Consider the following 22,130-nt stretch of genomic DNA (forward strand, 5'->3'; position numbering starts at 1 on the left):
ACAATAAGAGAAGCCACCGCAATGAGAAGCCCGTGCACTGCAACAGAGTAGCCCCCGCTCGCTGCAACTAGAGAAAGCCCCTGCACAGCAATGAAGACCTATGTAAGTATATATATATATATATATATATATTTTTTTTTTTTAATGGCAGGCAGTAAAAACCAAGGTAGCTCCAAAGTACAAAATTAAGACATTCCAGTTCAGTCTGTTTTTCTGTTAAGAAAGCAAACTTATTTTACTTAAATATTTACATGATAATGAAATATTTGCAAGCAGATAACTTTGAGACACTTCTCAAATTGATTAAGAGTTTGTCTAATTAGTCAAAGCTAATTTTAGGAAGTAGATTAAAATTTTTAAGCACTCAACAAAATGGAGTATAGAGAAGTAATTTTCCTTACTGTTAATCTTTTCATATATTCTCAATTCACTAAAAACAAGAGAAATAATGGTACTCTTTATATATTCTCTAGATCTAAATGTTCCTCAGTTGAGAATGTGCCATGAAATAGACGTCTGTCCCTTTTAGGCTGCCCAGTGTTGCAGTATCACTTTCAAGTGAAAGTGATTTCCTAGAAAAGGACATTTTTTCTCTAAACATTTCCTAACACGCAAAGGGTAATTTAAACTTCTGTGTGAAACTCGGTTGTACTGTGATGGATATTTTTTTTCCCAATGAAAAGCAGGAGATTGAGTATAAGAGCAAGAGTATAATCTTTTATCATCTGAAAATATAGGAGATTTCAGTGTGATTTCACTTTTTTCCCCCCCTTAGTAAGCTGAATTGGAATGGAAAGTGGATTCATAACTTAGAGAACAGAAATCTGAACAATTAGTTGTAGCTTTGAATTGCACTGTGATTTAAAAGCTACATAAATCTGTAGCTTGATTTTTGATTCACTTAAATAAAAAGGGTACCTGTACATGATGGGAAAAAATACATAAACAGGATGCAGAAAAAAGCTTTGTTACTGGTGTGGTATTTCTGAAGCCTTTTTTTCTTTCTTTAATCAGTTTTCTGCAACTCAAAAGATACTATCTTGTGCTGCTCTGTGACTTTCACTAATCATTTGTAAATACAAAGAAAAGTTTTCTTAAAAAAAGAAATTGTCTTTTTGTTAGGGGCAAAAGTATTTCAAATAATATATTTATTTATTATCATATAGAAGGAAAAAATAGCCCAACTTTTAGAAGCAAACCAAGGTACAGGCTTTAGAAATAACAGGTAGTGGTCATAAGCTGCAGTATGAAATGGAAAGAATATACAGTAATGAAACAAAATTTATAAAGTTGAAATTCTAAATGATTCTCTAGATGGTTATCATTGTTCAAGAATACAGGATTTGGATCAGATACTGATTTTGATAAACCTTGTTGATTTTGTGGTTAAATAGATATTTATTTGTAGCCTATATTAAGTCAAAAAAGCATTTTTTTTAAACAAGTAAGATGCTACCATATCTTCAAATAGTTATATATATATGAGAAATTACAGATTTTTTTTTTCAAGAATGGTTTTGGGTGTTGCCTAACAATTTCCTTTGCGGTTTGTCTTTCAAGTGGTTATAATTTGTGCACTATACTTTTGGGACTAAGATAAAGATAAACAGTTTCCCAAGATTTTAACTTGCTGTTTGTACTCATATTGTAAAATCAAACGTATGGGAATATTATTTTATGGTAATTGTATTTTTTAATCATATGTAAAACCATCATAGTTACTAAGAGCATTTATAAATACTGAATAGTCTAACAGCTTTTCTCAACCAGCATTCTGGGAGAGAATACCCTAATGCCGTAAAGTATCCATTTGTATGCAGTTATTAACTTCACCTCTGCATCTAGAAAAGTACTGGTTATGTACTATTCTTGCGAGCATTGAGAAATAGTCACTGAAATCATTTTGTGTTCAATGGTTCAGAAGAGGGATCCCAATTAAGAAAGGCTGGCAGACAGTCTTAGAAATATTAGAAGGAACAGAGCAAGTGTGGTAATGTATTAGTGATCATAAGCCAATAACATTAGATAAGAGAAAGTATTTGAGACTTAAAAATTGGAAAGAAGAGATTATTCTTTTATGTAAAATATATGACTATATTTCTTTAAACCCTCTAATAATCAATGGAAAAACTATGACAAACAGGTAATTTAGCAAAGTTACAGATGCGAAACTAATGTACAAAATTAGTACCCTTTATATATAAGCAAAATCCAGTTGAATGTTACAATTAAAGAGAAGACACCTTTTTAGTAGCAATAACAAAGACAATCTAGAGATAAAATGTGTAAAACTTGTAGGAGAAAAGATTTAAACACCTCTGAAAAACAAAAGTAGACTTGAACAGAGCCTTTTTTTTGTCAGTTATGGTGTTTTTAAAGAATCAACATTATAAACATGTTAACTATTATTTATAAATTTTAAACTATTCTAATAAAAATACCAACAGGTTTTTTTTTCTAGAGAGGAGGTAATAAAAGTTGAATTTAAAGTTTATAAGGAAAAACGAAGAAGCAGGAGGAATAGCCAAGAAAACCTTGAAAAAGAAGATGTAAAGTGTAAAGCCTTCACAGTTGTTTTGTTTTTTTTTAATATTTATTTATTTGGCTGCACTGGGTCTTAGTTGTGGCACGTGGATCTTTGTTGCCATGTGCGGGATCTTCCTTTTGGCATGCAGGATCTTTAGTTGCAACATGCGGGATCTAGTTCCCTGACCAGGGATCGAACCCAGGTCCCCTACATTAGAAGCATGGAGGCTTAACCGCTGGACCACCAGGGAAGCCCCAAGCCTTTACAATTAAAATAGTGAGATGCGTAAAAAAAGCAAACAGACTAATGGAGCAGATTAGAAATTCCAGAAATAGATTTATGTGCAAATAGAAATTTTATAGGGATAAAGGCAGCATTTTGAGTCAGTGGGGCAAAGATGAGCTTTCTACTAACTGGATAACCAACCATGTGGAGAAAGATAAATTTGGAACTATACCTCATACTATTACCTGGATAAATTCTAAATGGATGGAGCTCTAAAAGTAAAACTCGAACCCATGCTAATACTAGAAAGAAAGCATGTCTGAATTATTTTTACAACATGGGAATATTAGGGGAACAGCTATGGCTAAAAACCTAGAATCAGTGAGAGAAAAGATTGATGAATTAAGTTACATTTAAAAAAAAAACTGGCACAGAAAAAAAGAGCACTGTAAGGGAAGTCAAAAAGCATAATCAATTGGGATAAATATTTGCCACTTAGGTCATAAAGGGCTAACCTCCCTAATATAGAGAGCACTCTTAAAAATAAAAATTAAATTAAAAAAATTAAAAGCCTGTTAGAAAAATGGGCAAAAGTATAAGGTCATTTAGTTCAAAGGAAAAGAAATACAGATGACTTTTAAACATGTAAAAGTAGTTGAGCCTCACTTATAAAAAAGAAATGCAAATTAAAACTATTGTAACACCACTTCTCACCAATCAGGTGGATAAATATCCCAAAATTTGCATAATCTTTTGGCAAGGCTGTAGGTAAAATAAGTACTCTTATACATTGCTGATAGAAATGAGAGTGGTACTATCTCTGTGGAGAGAACTTTGACAAACATCTTGCATAATTAAATGTATGTTTACCTTTGATTAAGCAGTCCCACTTCTAGGAATGTATCCTAAAGATAAATTGGCAAAAATACATAAAGATATATTTTAAGGCCATTCTTTGTGGCTTTATGTGTTTGTGCCAAAGATTGGAAAGAACACATACGTACATCAGTAAGGGACTTCTATGTATCCCTAAAAGAAAAGAATAAAGGGAGACAGGAAGTATAATCAGCAAGATGGCATAATAGGAAGCCCTAGACTCTCTTTCCTCCATGAAGACAGATTTAACACAACAAACTGACAAAATACCTCTGTGAGAAATCCAGAAACTAGTTAAAAGGTTCCTGCACACCAGGCTAATGGAAAGCCAACCACATGGAAGCTTGACAGGAAATTCATGACACTCCCCACTTTCTCTCCTCATAACTACTCCCACCGCCCAAGCCTGCACATGGTGGACTGTTTGGGAGGAAACCCCCAATTCCCATATTCCTGCGGGGGGAAAGGAGTTTAACATTAACTGACTTTTAGGGTGGTGCTGCCTGAGAGATTTGTCTTGCTTGTATCCAAGTACTGACAAAAATCGGTGCCTGGTTAGGCAACCCTGGGAACAGACGTCAGTTGTGCATTACAGTCTGCAGTATCACAGACAGACACTAGGTGGAACTCGAGGACTGTGATTTACTACAGCTCCAGGAGGCAGCAGTATTGCAGATAGACACCAGGAGGAGCTCTTGAATAGGAGCCAGCATCCTTTTTCAAAAAGGAGGTTACATGCGCAAGCTCAGAGAGGGCATGTACCAGAAAAGACTTGAGAGGTCTCCTGAATCTCCAGCCAGGCTATATAGAGTAAGTCCTCCCTGCATGAAACCAGACCACAAAATCTGGAAAGTTGACTGATTCTTAAGGTGCTGAAATCCCAACAATGAAAAATAAGACATACAAAGGAACAGCCAACCACGGAAACAATTAGATATCCAGAAACCAAACCTGAAAAAAGGTGACATATGAATTGCCAGGTAAAGAATTCAAAATTACCATCATAAAGATGCCCAATTAATTAAAAGAAAGCACAGGTAGACACTAAACAAAATCAGGAAAATGGTGCATGAACAAAATGGGAATATCATCAAAGAGATAGAAACTGTGGAGAAGAGCCAAGCAAAAGAACAACAATAACTGAATTGAAAATTTCACTGGAGGGCCTCAACAGCAGATTTGACCAGGCAGAAGAAAGAATCAGTGAGATTGAAGGCAGGACTTAACAAAAATTATTGAGGCAGAGGAGCAAAAAAAGAAGAAAAAAAATGAGGAGAGCCTGAGGGATTTATGGACAAGCAGAACAACAAATACATTATGGGAGTCTCAGAAAGTAAAGAAAGAAAGGTGCAGAATACCTAGCTAAAGAAACTTTCCCAAATCTGAGAAGAAAAACAGATATACAAATTCAAGAAATGTAAAGAACTTCAACTTGGATAAATATAATATAAAGAAACCTTCACTGAGGCACATCATAATCAAGCTGTCAAAAGTTACATATAATGTGAGAATCTTGAAAGCAGCAAAAGAAGAGCAACTTGTCACATGCAGTGATAACCACAAGGGAAATATTAATAGAATATACACAAAGGGGAAAAGAGAAGGGAACCAGAACATGTGACTACAAAAAAATCAATAAAACACAAATGAAGAAGTAAAAGAGGGAAAAAAGGTGAAAGAGAGATGAAAAAGCTACAAGATAGACAGAAAACTGAACAAAATGGTAATAGTAAGTCCTTCCATGCCAGTAATTATATGTAAAGGGATTAAACATACCATTTCAAAAACATTGGCTGAATGGATTTAAAAAAAAAAGATTCATCTTTATTCTGCCTACAAGATATTCACTTTAGCTGTAAGGACTCACATAGACTAAAAGTGAAAGGGTAGCAAAAGATACTTCATACAAACAGGAACCTGAAGAGAGCAGTGGTAGCCATACTTAGCCAAAATAGACAACAAAAACTGTCACAAGAGACAAAGAAGAAACATTGTAAGGATAAAAGGGTCAATTCACCAGGAAGATATAACAATTGTAAATACATATGCTGCTAACATGAGAGCACCCAAATATATAAAGCAAACATTGACAAAAAGGGAGAAATAGACAGCAACATAGTAATAGTAGGAGACTTCAGTACCTTAGAGGAACTAGGAAATCAACCAGTCATTCATTAGAGACTCAATAAGGAAAGAGAAGACTTGAACACTATAGACCAGTTGGGCCTAACAGGTTGTTGTTGAGCCTGACTCAACTACAGCAGAATACACATTCTTCTCAAGCGCACATGGAACATTCTCCCAGAAAGAAGATATGTCACAAAAGAGGTCCTAACAAAATTTAGAACATTGAAATTATATAAAATATTTTCTCTGACCGCAGTGGAATGAAACTAGAAATCAATAGCAGAAGGAAAACTTGAAAATCCAAAAATATGTGGAAATTAAACAACAAGCTCTTTAACAACCAATGGATCAAGGAAGAAATCACAAGAGAATTTAGAAAATATATGGAGACAAATGAAAACAAAAACACAACATGCCAAAACATATGGGATTCAGCAAAAGCAGTACAAAGAGGGAAGTTCATAGCTATAAACACATACATTTTTAAGAAAGGAAAGAAAGATCTCAGGTCAACAACCTAACCTTACAACTCAAGGAGCTAGGAAAAGAAGAACAAACTAAACTCGAAGTCAGCAGAAGGAAGGAAATACTAAAGGTTAGAGCAGAGATAAATGAAATAGAGAATAGAAAAACAATAGAAAAAAGTCAACAAAACCTAGAGTTGGCTTTTTGAAGAGATCAACAAAATTGATAAAACTTTGCTAGACCAACTAAGAAAGAGAAAGACTCAAATATCTAAAATAGGAAATAGGAGATATTACAACTGATATCACAGAAATAAAAAAATTATAGGGGACTACTATGAACAGTTGTATGCCAACAAATTGGATAACCTAGAAGAAATTGATAAATTTCTAAAAACATACAACCTACCACTGCTGAATCATGAAGAAATTTTAAAGATCTGAACAAACCTGTTACTAGTGAGGAGATTGAAGCAGTAATCGAAAAACTCTCAACAAAGAAGAGCCCAGGATCAGATGGTTTCACTGGTGAATCTTACCAAAAATTTAAAGAAGTGTTAGTACCAGTTCTTTTCAAACTATTCCAAAGAATTGAAGAGGAGAGGAGAATCCCAAACTCATGAGGCCAGCATTAACTGGATATCAAAACCAGACAGAGACACAACAGGAAAACTATAGACCCAGTATCCCTGATGAGTGTTGATTTAAGAATCCTAAGCAAAACAGTAGCAAACCAAGTCCAATAGCACATTAAAAGCATCATACACCATGACTAGGGGAGATTTATACTTGGAACGTAAGGATGGTTCAACATAATGAAAATCAATCAGTATTATACACCATATGAACAAAATGAAGGAAGAAAAGATGTGGTCATCTCAAACAATGCAGAAAAGTGACAAAATTCAACACCCTTTCATGATTAAAAACACTAACAAACCAAGACTAGAAGGAAACTACTTCAACATAATAAAAGCCATATGTGAAAAAGCCACACCTGGGGAGGAATGAAAACTTTTCCTCTAAGATCAAGAACAAGGCAAGGATGCCCAATTTTCCCACTACTATTCACCATAGTACTGAAAGTTCTAGCCAGAGCAATCAGACAAGAAAAAGAAAAGGCATACAAATTGGAAAAGAAATATTACAGTTATCCCTGTTCACACATAACATGATCTTACATGTAGAAAATCCTAAAGATTACACATACACACAAAAACTGTTAGAACTAATAAAAGAATTCAGCAAAGTTGCAGAATACAAAATCAGCACTCAGAACCCAGTTGCATTCTTATATAATAACAATGACCAATCAGAAAAAGGAAATTTTAAAAACAATCCCATTTACCATAGCACCAAAAAGGATAAAATACTTAAGAATAAATTGCAACAAGGAGGTGAAATGTGTACATTGTAAACCATAAAGCATTGCTAAAAGAAATCAAAGAAGATATAAATAAATGGAAAGACATCTCATGCATGGATCAGAAGACTTCAATATCGTTGAAATGTGTATGCTGCCCAAAGTCATCTACAGATTTAGTGCAATCCCTATGAAAATCCTAATGACATTTTTTTTTTCAGAAATAGATTTTTTAAAAATCCTAAAACTTGTATGGAATGTGAAGAGACTATGATAGCCAAAACAATCTTAAGAAAGAAGAACAAAGTTGGAGGCTTTACACTCCCTGATTTCAAAACATAGCAACAAAGAAACAGTGATTTAGATGGTGTGGTCCTGGCATAAAGACAGATATATAGACCAGTAAACTGAATAAAGAGCCCAGAAGTAAACATTTGCATATATATAGCCAAATGATTTTTGACAGGGGTGCCTGGACTACACAATGGGGATAAAGCAGTCTCTCAAATGGTTTTGAGAAAATGGATATCCACATGCAAAATAATGAAGTTGGGCCCTTACTTTACACCACATAAAAAAATTAACTCAAAATGGATTAAAGACCTTAAACATATGATCTAAAACTATTTAAACTCCTAGACAAAAACTTTTCTCCTAGGAGAAAAGTTTCAGAATATTGGTTTTGGGAATGATTTCTTGGATATTAACCAAAGAAGACAGGCAAAGAAAAAAAAAATAGACAAATCGGACTTTACCAAGCTTAAGAACTTCAGCTCATCAAAAGGAACAATCAGCAGAGTGAAAAGGCAACCTGTGGAATTGGAGCAAATAATTGCAAGTCATATATATCTTGTAAGATGTTAATATTCAGAATATACAAGGAAAGTCTACAACTCAACAACAACAGCAAAATAAACCAATTTAAAAATAAGTAAAGGATTTTAATAAACATTTCTCCAAAGAAGATTTACACCTGGCCAATAGGCACGTAAAAAGATGCTCAGTATTACTAATCACTAGGGAAATGCAAATCAAAATGACAAGACATCACCTCACACCCATCAGGATGTCTACTATCAAAAGAATAGATAATAAGTGTTGGCAAGGATGTGGAGAATTTGGAGCCTTTGTGCACTGTTAATAGGAATGTAAAATGATGCCACCATTATGGAAAGTTAAAAATAGGGTACCATATTATCTAGCAATTCCACTTCTGGGTACATGTCCAAAAGAACTCAGAGCAGGATCACAAAAAGATATTCATATATACATGTTCATTGCAGCATTATTCACAATAGCCAAGAGGTAGAAGTAACCCCGATATCTGTCAACAAATGAATGGATAAAGAAAATGTACATACATACAATGGAATATTATGTAGCCTTTAAAAAGAAGGAAGGTCTGTCACACACTACATTATGGATGAAACTCGGGGACATTATGCTAAGCTAAATAATCCAATCCCAAAGAGCAAATATTGTATGAGTCTACTCATGAAATATATAAAGTAGTTAAAATTGTGGAAACAAAGTAGAAAGGTGGTTGCCAAGGGCTGGGGCAGGAGGGATGGGAATTATAGTGTTTAATGGGTAAAGAATTTCAGTGTTGCAGTGTGAAAAAGTTCTAGAGATCTTTTGCACAACAATGTTACTTAACACTACTGAACTATATATTTAAAAATGGTTAAGATGATAAATTTAGTGTTACATGTTTTTTACTGTAATAATAATAAAGAATAAGGAATATCTCTATATGGTAATGTGGCGTTATTTTCAAGAAGTATTGTTAAGAAAACAAAATAGCACTTGATATGTAGCAAATGATATATAGGAGTATAGCATAAGATAGGCAAAAAGTAGCAATATTACCTTTTCCATAAAGAGAAGAGATACACATATAATCTGCATGTTTTCTTATAATTTTGAAAAGAAACACAAAGAATAAACCAAAAACAAATATAAATATAGTTACCTCTAGGCAGAGGGAAGGGATTAGAAGTGAGACTTTGAAGTATATTTTAAATATACTTTTGACTTCGGAATCAGACATTTTTAGCCTTTAAAAAAATAAAAGTAAAATTTAAGAGGTTGAAAGCATATTAAGTTTTTTCTACTCTTAATTTACTCCTGCCCAAAGAAAAACTATTAGTCCCTTTGATTATTCATTGTTCATTGTTAATTTGTGTGTAATTAATTTGAAATTCTCCACCACTAGGTATAGTCTGCACTTGTTACTCTGTTCTCTTGCTTAGTTTATCCTTTGAAAACATGATTTCTATTCCTACCTCAGTAACTAAATATTTTAATGTAGTCAGCATCCAGTGTAGCACTGTAGCAATTAGAAACCTACTTTGAGATATTTAACAAAAATTATACTCTCACAGTGGTATTTTAAGTTTAATTTGGGTAAGCAAATAAGAGTACTTTTTCCTTTGCTTTTCATTTCCTGTGTTAGGTTTGCTTCTCAGACGTGTGACTTTGGAAGTTATCATAGAGGATGGGCCCAGAACAGAAACTAGGTGTCAAGGTTTTGCTTCTGTTCAACTTTTGACTTTACCAGTCAGCTCTCAGGTGGCAGAAAACTTTCATATTGTTATTACTGATCATCTTTTCCAGAGCTTTTAAATTTCTTTTTGTGGTCCAGGCCTCCTATACACTTTGAAGGTCAGCATTTCCTAATGTCAGAATTCTCCTTTGGGTAAAGGTGCTTTGGGAGCACTAGCAAAGCCACCCTGATGACTTAGTTGGAAGGAGTCTTGCAGAGAAGTTAAGAGCATTTACTGTGGAGCAAAACTGCCTGGGTTCAAATCCTGTTTCTACCTTTTATCTGTGTGACCTTGGACAAGCCACTTAGCCTCAATTTTTCATCTTTAAAGTGGCAATGATAGTTGTTATCTTCCTCATAATTTGCTATATGTGGATTAAATAGGTTAATATATACCAAGCCTAGAACAGACCTGCCACTTGGCAAGCATTGTGTGTTAATTGCTTAACCTAAAACCAGATAGACACTGTTTAGCTCAGATTCTTAATAGCCTTGTTGAACCTAGGTATTTGATCAGCACTCTGGTCCCATTCCTCTTGGATTTTTCGTGCTGATCTTAAGGCCTTTTTGTTCTTAGTTAAAACTTGTGATCACTGAAGTGATAAATAAATATTTCTTGCCCTCTTATCTGGTTTTCCTAAATAAAGTCCTGTTTCTTCACTTCTGTACTTTTTAAAATGCAGATTTCCTTAAAGAGCTTCATCTCCTGCCTTTGTCCATCTTAGCCTCGCCACTGCTTTCAGTGAGTTGCAGAGGTAATGGCGAGGTACCTCCAAGTCTCATGATCTTTTCAATACAAACGTTACCATATTTAATAAGAAGAAGATTTATTCCAGTCTCCTCTCAAAACTATGTGTATCGGTGTGGTGCTCTTTGTCCTCGTCTTTTTCTTTTTTTAAAAAAAATCCTTTCACCTTTTACTCTGCTTTTCCTTTTTTTAGAAAAATTATTTATTTATTTTTGGCTGCCTTGGGTCTTCGTTGCTGTGTGCGGGCTTTCTCTAGTTGCAGCGAGCAGGGGCTATTCTTCATTGCAGTGCATGGGCTTCTCATTGCGGTGGCTTCTCGTTGCAGAGCACAGGCTCTAGGCACGCAGGCTTCAGTAGTTGTGGCACATGGTTTCAGTAGTTGTGGCTCGTGGGCTCTAGAGTGCAAGCTCAGTAGTTGTGGCACACGGGCTTAGTTGCTCCGCGGCATGTAGAATCTTCCCGGACCAGGGCTCGAACCCGTGTCCCCTGCATTGGCAGGTGGATTCTTAACCACTGCGCCACCAGGGAAGTCCTCTCTTCTTACTTCTTTTATTCCATTGTTTTTCTCCATTTCCCTCCCTCTTGACAGGGTATTATGAATTTTCATTCATTTTTCTTATTTATTTGCGCCTTTGCTCTTCATGGATACATATGTGTCACTTAGTAATTTTTTTTTACTTATATTGTTGGTGTGATTTTAGTTTCTTATTTATGAGAATATTCTTATTCATTAGAATAAAGAGCCTTTATTAAGATAACAAATTGCACATCAAGAGCTGGGGATGTTGATTGCTTCTGCCTAAGTGTAATTAATTCTTTCTCACCTATACTTGAATAGAGGATAAGATACTTTTGCTTCTATTTATTGGAGATTCTTTTGGGGAAGTGACTAAATTGAGGGGCTCTTGTTTTGTTATTTAGCTGTTATTGTGAAGGGCTGAAAGTCATGTCAAACAAGGGATGTTTTACATTTCAATAATCTTCCTCTAGTGTTTGAAATTTTAAAATAGACTATGCATTCAGCAGACATAGGTCATGCACTTATTATATTCCATACACTGTGCTGGGCACTGGGAATTAAAAGAATATAATATAGTCTCTGACTCCAGAGGACTCAATCATGATGAGACTCTGCAGTGTAGTGCAGAGAGCTTTAGTCTTGGAGTTATCCCACCCAACTCTGCCACTTACCAGTGTGTAACAAAGAACAAGTTGTCTTAATCTCTCTGAGATGGTTTTCTTTTCTGTAAAATGAGGGGGTTGGCCTAAATGATCTCTTATGATCTTGCTTACATCTGTGATTCCAGCATTTTCTGAAAGTTACTTAAGGTTGTTGTGAGGATCAAATTGGAAAAAATTTATTAAATACTTTAAAAACTATTAAGTGTTGTCTAAACAAAGACATTACTATTTACTAACGACATTATTTACTAATGGTTTCAGTCCAAAGACCAAATGCATTAAGTGTTATAACTAAGTTCCAGAAGTTTAAGGAAAAGAATGACCTTTTCATGACTTTGGCTCTAAGTTCTAGGGGTATTTTAGGAAATCTTACTTTCTCCATTATTGAGTAAAGTAGGTACTCTGTAAATATCCATTGATTTAAACCATAGGTTTTAGAAACTCAGAGTAATTATAAGGCGAACCACAATTCCTATGGTTCTGAGTTATCTGTTTTATATTAGGCTCATGAAATTCTGGGTTAATGGGTAATTGTTTTTTACTACGGAATCATTGTATTTGTGTAAATATGACTGCATATTTACAGCTTGTCATAGGACCGCTATGTCTGAATGCAGAATACATTGCTTTGGGGGGCCAATTTTCTTCATTTTTTTTGGTCCACTAAACATTTTTGAGTATATGATATATACTTGACCTTCAAATTTATGGGTCCTTTTATAAAGTACAGCTATCTATATGCTTGTCGATTATAAGAACCACTGGTAATATGCAGGAGGACTTAAGCCCATTAGCCAATTCAAAAAAGTTGAATCAGTAATTATTTTTTAATTATTATTAATATTTATTCTCAGATCTAAGTAATAGTTTCAGCTCTCTGAAATTTTTTATTGTTAATGATTATGATTATCACCAGACTGTTCTTCAAAAGTTTTCATAATGTATACCCTTTTCTTTGGTTTGGTTTGTTTATAATTATTGCTAGATAATTTTATGTACTGTTGAAATGGTGAGACTCACTAAATATGCTGCTTTTGAAGTAAGATTTAGTATTTTTTCATTTACAAAGTTACTGGCAATAAAGAGTAATAACTGTTGCTTATTTAATCTGCTAACATTTAAGCTTTCATATTAAGTTTCTGATTGTATGATTGTAAATTTGATTTATCTTCAGGTTTTGAGGAATAAAACTATTACCATGTTTTACTGGTAAACTCATGTACCTAATGACTCATTCTTTTTATATATGCTAGGAAAATGCTATTTCACTGTTAAAGCTAGAATTGAGTTAGTCAACCAGAAGTGAACCTCTAATTGTTTCCAAATGCTTACTTTCTGGGTTTGGATGCAGCTCTAAGTCTTAGCTCAGTCAGGAATTTGCTGAGTTTGTCTTTTTCCCCATATCCTTTCATTATGGCTAGATAGATCCATGCTAAAATCTATTTTATGATTCCCTATTACAATAGTTAATCAGAAAAATATGGGCGTAAACTCCTGAGCTAAACACAATTTTAAAAAGAGCAAAAATAGAGTTTCTACAGGTTTCTTTTACATTTTTATGACCTCTGAGATTGTTATAGAAATTGGCTTTGGTTCTAAATTGCTTATCACTATGTGATTTAGCAAGCACCTTTTTCTCCCCACCCCAGTTTTATAACCTAGTTACATAGCTCCTACATCTGAAATTCTTAACAATATTTTAAAATTATTATTGGAGAAAATTAGTGTGATGCTTCCATGTGCTTTGGTGAAATGCTTGCTGCTGTTGAATGTAAATATTTTATTAAAATTCTACCTAAGTAGGCAACCATTCCAAATTTTATAGTATAACAAAATCAGTAAGAACCTGTTGGTACACTCTCTATATATTATTTCCTTATACATATCAGTTATATCTTTTATTTAGTTATTTTAAAATAGATGCTTGCTTCTAACATTAATTTTATTATTAAAATATTTATCTGCATTATGGTTCTTGAATTGTGTTAAAATGAGTGCTCTCTAAATTCTCTGTTAATTCTTTTTTTATAAATTTATTTATTTTTGACTGCGTTGGGTCTTTGCTGCTCGTGGGCTTTCTCTAGTTGTGGTGAGCGGGGGCTACTCTTCGTTGTGGTGTGCGGGCTTCTCGTTGTGGTGGCTTCTCTTGTTGGGGAGCATGGGCTCTAGGGCTTCAGTAGTTGTGGCACGTGGGCTCAGTAGTTGTGGCTCGCAGGCTCTAGAGCGCAGGCTCAGTAGTTGTGGTGCATGCGCTTAGTTGCTCCGCGGCATGTGGGATCTTCCCAGACCAGGGCTTGAACCTGTGTCCCCTGCGTTGGCAGGCGGATTCTTAACCACTGTGCCACCAGGGAAGTCCCCTCTGTTAATTCTAATAGTGTGTAATCTGTGATCATGGAACTTCACCAGTTCTAGAATCCTCAAACTAAGGGCCACGGGTGAAAGTAAACTTTAGGAGAAAAAGGGCCATACTAATTGTTGTTATTGTTGTTATTCTTACAAGGGAGTAGCAGTCTTTGAGAGGCAACACACGTGGGTTAACACAAAAATTTGAACAAAGTTTTGGATAAATTTGTAGATGGTTATTTTGGGTGACTTATTAAGAGACTGTATTAAGGGAATGTCTTTAATGTTTTAAAGCTGATCTCCTTAAGGATTATTTTAGATTGGACTCAACTCTTTTGTATTAATTGTGTTTTAGCTCTTTGCAGGGAAAGCTAGACTAGCCCTAGGTATTCTAAGACAATAAATATTTTTAAAGTTGTTTGCAAGGTGATATTTTACAACTATTGCTTAAGTAATATCATTGCTCATATTGCATGCCTTCTGTTACAGTAGAGTCCATGTTCTCTTCTATTCCTTTTTCCCCCACTTTATTTTGAAAGTTATACTTTTTATTTTTAAAGGTATGTTTAAAAGTAAGTTGTCAACATACAAATAAAAAAACAGTTCACCAAAAGTTCATGGGAAATGAAATTGGATACAGGCTTTTAATCTACAGTTGTTTTGAATTCATATGTGCCTTCCTCCAAATGGTGGGTCCTAAATAAGTGTTCGTTGCCTGATTTCCATTCATCTCTACAGGCTTTTTCAATAGTTGTGAATTCCTTTGAGGTAAGGCATTGTGTATTATTTATCTTTTTATTTCTGGTGCCTAGCACATGTCTGGCACATGGTAGGCATATAGTAAATGTTGACTTGAACTTTTCAAAATTGAGTTTCAAGTCAAAAGACCTGTTCTAATTATTCTAGCTCTCCCATTCACTAGCTATGTCCTTGGGCAAGTTACTTTGGTGCACTAGGTCTCCATTTCCACAACCCTAGAGTAAGATTCCATATGATTCGAGAAAATCTGATGCCAAGCAAAGCATGTAGTACTTAATTATTGCTTATTTGTATTGATTGTGTAATAAAATCCATTTGCAGGATTACCTAATTAGTAATAGATTAAATTCATTTGCAGAGTGTATCTTATTTGATGATGCTGTTGTGCATTGTTGTTGTTGCTATTTAGAATATAAAGGCAACTTACATTTTCTTTCATTTCCAAATATATTCTCTCTTAGTATTCCTTGTAGATTGACCTTTTTTTTCTTATTGAATGAAAATAAATTAAAGATGGAAGAGATTGCCTAGATATTTAATCTACTTCCTCATTTTATAGATGAGAAAACTGATGCTCTGGAATGTTATACTATTTGCCTGAAGCTATTTAATGGCAGAATTAGAACCCCAAGTCTCATGATTTACATTTGAGTGATTTTTCCACCTCAGATATCTCCAGATTATTAGGAGTTTCTTGAGATAAAGATTGGAGAAGAAATGATCAAAATAACTAAATTTAGTGGGCGCATGGAAAAACTTTTCTTATTGTCGGGGGGGTGGTGGTGTGATGATTTGGGATATTGGGATTGACATATATACACTAATATGTATAAAATAGTTAACTAATAAGAATCTGCTGTATAAAAATTTTTTTAAAACTTATTCTCAAACAGTTTTTCTAGGGGAACCATTTTTGTGCCTCATTTTCTGAGAAGTACAATAAGGAAAGTAGGAAAACATAAAAATTGTGTAAATGAGATATACAGAAACATTTAGTGACTGATCCTTTCTTTTTCCTGAGAAATGAGGATGGAGAGAGGAAAGAAAAAAACGTACTGGTTGAATTATGCCCTATTATTCTACTGTGTTGTTTTTCTTTGCCTTTTTGGTAAATCCAGGGAGTCCTCACCTATTTAATAACAGCACAGTAGACAGCAACAGACACTACTCTTCAGGTTAGATGAAGGAATAACCGATGTTCTTTCACTGTCAAAATCCTTAACCCCGATTCCAGTTGCTTTCCACCCATTTTTCCTCCAATGTTAATATAGGTATCACAGATTTCTTACAGGAGCACAGAGAGGACATTTATAGTTTGGAGGACAGTTTGGGATCAGGGAATATACCCTAAAAGGGGTGACACTTGAGATTTTAAAGAAGGAATAGAAGCCAGATTACAGGGCAGTTTAGGGACATTCTAGAGAGGTTACAGCATGAGCCAGAGCATGAAAGGAAAAACAGCAGAAAGTGAAGTACAAACATGCTTACGTTTTAGAGAGCTTAAAATGTGAAGCAAAAATGATAGGAGGTGAAGCTAGAGGAGGGCAGATCAAAAAATATACCATGTGAAAGAGCTTACACTTAATCCCCTAGGCAGTAGGGAGCTCTTAGTGGATTTTTTTTAAATGGGGAAGGAATAGAGTCAGATACTGATTTTAGGTAGATTAGTCTAATGGCTTTGTAAAGAATGGTTATATTAGTTATCTATGAATGCATAAGAACTTAACACCAAAACCTCGTAGCTGAAATAACACACATTACTATCTTTGCCTTGGTTCCAGAACCTGAGCGTGGCTAACTGGGCTCTGGCTCAGAGTCTCTAACAAGGTAACAGTCAAGGTGTCAGCCAGCTACAGTCATTCCAGTGCTCATCTGGAGGAGAATCCACTTCCAAGCTCACTGAAGTGGTTGTTGACGGTATTGAGTTTCTTTTGGGCTGTTGGACTGAGGGTCTCAGTTCCTCTCCAGAGGCATCTCTCAGTTTCTTGCCCTGGGCCTCTCCATAGGACAGCTCATAGCGTGGCAGCTTTGAGCAAGCAAGTGAGAGAGCAAGAGAGGAGGGTGAACAAGATGGAAGCCAGAGTACTTTAATTTAGAATGACATCTTGTCACTTTTGCCATACTTTACTCATTAGGAGCAAGTCACTAGATCCAGCCCACACTCGAGGGGAAGGGATTACACAAGAGCATGAACGCTAGGGAGGCAGGGGTCATTGGGATCCATCTTTAAAGCTGCCTATCACAGCAGACTTAAGGAAATAAGACTAGAGATAAAGGGACCATTTAGGAGGCTGTTATAATAATCCAAGTGAAGTGATATGGAGATTACTGTAGACATATGTAATAGAATGACGGGGAGGGGATGGAGTTTAGAAGTGTTTAGAATGTTAAGTCATGAGAACTTGGAGATTTAGAGCATGAGGGTTTTAAGGGAGAAGAAGCAATTAAAGGTGGCATCCAATTATTCTTGGCTCGTAAATCACTATCTGACTGAAGAATATTTTCATTTGAATGTGACTTAAACTCCTGTCTACGTTGAGCTTTTATATTCATTACTGCTATTCTCTCCACACTTTTAGTTTTCTAAGCTTGCCCTTGGTGTTGCTTCCCTGGACACCAGTTTCTCAATATCTCAATATCTCTCAGTATCTGTTTAGTTTTCCTATTTCTGTTCCTGTTTTTACCCTCCCTATCCAAATACTTATCACTATACACAAAGTATGGAACAGTCTCCTAATTTCTTCCCTGGGGCCTTTCCTTTCTTTAATCTAGATTCTAAAACATCTAATATCTATGCATTTATCATTCATTTAACCAACAAGTATTTATTGTGGGCCCACTTTGTGACCAGCACTTTACTAGGCCTCCTTGAGAATATAACAGTGAACAAGACAAGCATTGTCCCTGTTCCTTTGTGTCTTCATTAATATCTTCTCTTTCTTTTCTGTCTGTCAGAAGTACTACTAATCTTTTAAGGTACACTTCACCTTCTACCTTCCTTAAAAGGTATATGTTTTGTTTTGTTTTGTTTTTATCTCTATCTCCTATAGCTATAATCAGGAGGGGTTTTACTCTAGAAATACTGAGATTCTACAAGTTTAAAAGAAAGAACTGGCTTAAGCTATTAAGTGTAATGAAGCTATTCTTGACCTTCCCTCTCAGTCTGCTTCAAGCAGTAGAGCAGTGCCTCACCCCCTGACTCATTGGATTCCCCCCTGGAGAGCTTTTTAAAAACATAGATGCCTCAACTCTCCCTCAGAGATTCTCATTCAATATGTTAGAAATGACAACAAACAAGACTCTAAAGGTGAATTTGATATGTAGCTGGTTTAGAAAACTACTGCATTAGAGTCACCCTCACTATTACACTATTAATTGCTTTGTGTGCATTTAACCATCCAAGTAGCCTAAAGCCATAATTTCCAAATACTGGTTGAGGACTAATTACATCAATTCATACAGACTTTGGGGCCCTATCACAAGAGGTGCTGATTCACTACGTCTGTGGTTTTATCCAGGCTTCTATTTTTTTTAATAATCAAAGAAGACTGATATATAATCGGGTTGGAAAAACACTGGACGAATGAACTTAATATACTGTATTAATTTTTTTTTGTATTTTCCTTAACAGTACTGTTCAGATAAATGAATGTAAATATTTGATAAACGTTAAGGACCAGTTGGCCATGATATGCTTTATAGATTATCCTTGAAGATTCTAGCCATTTGCAGTCATATTTTAAATGACAGTTGAACGACTGCCATGTTTAAATTTTAGATGCTCCAGTACTATTCAGTAGTATGTTTATTATTTCATACATTGATACATTTCATTTAGCTCTTTTACTTTTACTTTAAAGAATAACTTATTTGTCCCATGAAAAATTTGGAGCAATGGCTGGATTCTTTTTCCTCATATTATTCTGACAAATCTTTGTTATATTGGGAGGTATATTATTACTTTCTTGCAGGATGGGATTGTCAGAATGTGGCTTTAATAAGTTTGATGTCTTCCTTTTCTATAGTGTTATTCCTCTTTTAAGAGAGTCTGTTGGAATATTAATGCAACGAACTCCTCCCCTTTTGGAAAATACTCTCCCTCAGTGCTATCAGAGGGTAAGTTTCAAAGCTTCCAAACCATTGGGTTTTGGTTGTTTCCAAGCTGTTAGGGGTTATAACTTTTATAAATATGGGTAGCATGTGTGTATAATTTAGTATTTCTGCCAAGACTGAATGCTGACCATGAATGCCATTTATATGAACCAGAATAAAATCATTGGAAAATATTGAGCTTCACTAAAGAAAATGTGGTAGAAGTTGTCCTCATCTAGAAATCAAGCAGCTCTTTTAAAATATAAATATAAATAGTAGATGATATAAGCATTTCTTCAGCATAGATTTTGTGAGCTCCCCTTTTATGCCATATATTCTTTCTTCTAAGGTATGAGGGGTGTAACGGTAAATAAGGTAGTCAGGGTCTATCAAAGAATTTATGGTCTGGTGGGAAAACACAGGCACTAAACAATAAATAAATAAGAAAATATCAGTGATGATTACTATAATAGAAATAAAACAAAGTCATGTGAGACATGGATGGCTATGTCAGATTTATCCAGGAAGTCATATTCAAGGAAATTGAAATCTTGTTGACAAGAAGGAGCCAGACATGCATCTTGGAGAAGAGTGTTCCAAGCAAAGGAAAATGCTAATGCGAAAAGTTCTATGACTGGAACTAATCTAGTGTGTTTGAAAAACAGGGAAAAAAAAAGCCATTGTGGCTGAAGCATAATAAAGGGAAGAGTGGCTGGAAAGGCTGGGGAGAATGGCAGAGGACAGATCATATAGAGGTTTTGGTCTTACTAAGAGGTTTAGATTTAATTCTTTTCACTGGGAAGCATTAGAAAGCTTTTAGGCAGGTAGAGTGTCACAAAATGTAAGTTTTTTAAAGCTTATTCTGCTTGCTATTAGAGAATAAACTCTAGGGAGAATGAAAGCAAAGAAAACCAGTTAAGAGGCTGTTCTAATCTGAAAAATCATGGCCTGGACTACAGTGGTAGAAGTGAAAATGGAGCTAAGTAGATATTTTGGATAAGTTTTTGGAGATGGATTATTTTAGCAGAGGGGAGAAAAAGTGTTGAATCGCAACTAGGTAGATGCTAATACCATTTGTTGAGGTTGATGCAGGTGTGAGGGTGGAAAATCCTCCCAAATCAAGAGTTCTATTCTGGAAATGTTAAAAATGAAATGCCTACTGTACATCTAGGGGAAATGTCACTCAAGTGGTTGGATATGCAAATCTTGAGTTTTAGGGACTGATGAGAATTAGGGGGAGTTTGAGTCATCAGTATATGACTAGCATTTAAAACATTAGGATTATGTGAGGTTACCTTGGGAGGATTAAGCTCTAATCTTTAGTCAAGCTTCCACTCCAGATTTAGAGCACAGGCAGGAAAGCCAGGAATGGGAGCTGGAAAACCCAGAAGAAGTTGAAGGAAGTAATCAACGGTGCCAAATATTTCTGTGAGGCAATTACAGTAGGAACAGAGAAGTGACCATTGATTGGGATCATGAACAGCATTAATGGCCTTGATAAAAGCATTTTCAGTAGAGTTTGGAGAAAGCATGATAATAGTAGATTAAGGAGAAAATGAATTGGGGAGGTAGAGATAGTGGTTACAGTCAACATTTTTTAAGAAGTGTTGTTAAAGGGAACAAAGAAATGAGCTGATAGCTTGGCTGTAGATACAGTAACAGTGGTGAGGGAATTTGTTTTTAAAATAAGATGTTTTAAAACAGCATCCCATAGAACTTTCCCCAATAATGGAGATGTTCAATAATCTACATTGCCCAGTATGGAAGTCACAAGGAACATGTGGCTATTGAGCACTTGAAGCTTAATAGTTTGAGCTATAGCGCAACTAATTTTTAAATTTCATTTCATTTTCATATATTTAGTCACATGTGTTTAGTGACTTCTGTATTGCACAGTGCAGTTCTGGAGCCTGTGTGTTACAGGAAGAAATTGATGGTATGGTAGTGAAGCAGGTTATTTCACTACCTGCTGAAGGAATGATGTTCTTGAGAAAGTGAAAAAGGAGAGAACCCAAAGCACTATGGAGGAATTAATTGTAGATAGGAGCCAGGGGTACTGTATCCCCCAAGGGAAGACAGAAAGTGCTGAAAGAGATGAGGGCTGACTGGTGGATTTGGTGGTGCAGGATAAGGGATTTTCTGTGTGCTTCTATTTTCTCTTTGATTTACAGGGCAGAGTAATCATGCAGAGAAATTAGAAGACCAGAGGAGAAAAGAGAAGGTATAGAATAGTTCTTTTTGAGATAGGGAAAGTGAAGTGCTGCCCTTTTGACATTTGTGGTTTTATGATTTTAAGGTAGGACCGGTCAGCATAGTTGTGGAAGAGAAAGGGGCAATTTATTGACCAGTCTACTCTAAGCTGGTCCCTGTATTAAGTGATTTACATATATTGTTTCTTTTCTTCACATTAACCATACAGGGTAAGGTTCATCTTCCTTTCCCTAGGAAAATTGAGTAAAATTGATGTTCGAGGATTTAAGTAACTCATCTAAAGTCACAGATGGTAGTGGCTGAATCTGGATTCGAATCCATATCATTCTGGCTTTAAAAGCTCATGCTCTTTTTGTTAAACCACACTGTCCGAGCAGGAAGAGCGACACAGATTTTCATCTGTAGCTACACTTTCCCCACTTTTTAAAATTTGAGTAAAGTTAATGCCAGTTTCTATAAGACTCATTCCTTAACTTATGCTTTAGGATAACTGCAGGAATGTACTTGTACTGCTATATCTATGGAGGTAGAAGAAATCTGTTCAGTCAGGGTGTTGTTTCCCTAGCAGTATATCATTTCCATTTAGAAAAGTGTGGAGGGATATCAGGTTCAAACCACTGTGTCAGCAGAGTCCTGAAAGAGGAAGAGGAAGTGCACCTTGACCTCTT

The 22,130-nt window shown here is 35.3% G+C and overlaps 1 protein-coding gene across 1 annotated transcript in view; it reads left to right on the forward strand.

The window, feature by feature from the left end:
- Window positions 1–22,130, forward strand: part of SLC30A7 (solute carrier family 30 member 7) — a 79,268-nt gene that overhangs the window by 42,118 nt on the left and 15,020 nt on the right. The window contains exon 9 of the mRNA XM_007449619.1: window positions 19,185–19,275. Within this exon, the coding sequence (XP_007449681.1) occupies window positions 19,185–19,275 (91 nt within the window). The remainder of the gene's footprint in view (window positions 1–19,184; window positions 19,276–22,130) is intronic.

Source organism: Lipotes vexillifer, unplaced genomic scaffold (genome assembly GCF_000442215.2).
Source record: "Lipotes vexillifer unplaced genomic scaffold, Lipotes_vexillifer_v1.1 scaffold445, whole genome shotgun sequence".
NCBI lineage: Eukaryota > Metazoa > Chordata > Mammalia > Artiodactyla > Lipotidae > Lipotes > Lipotes vexillifer.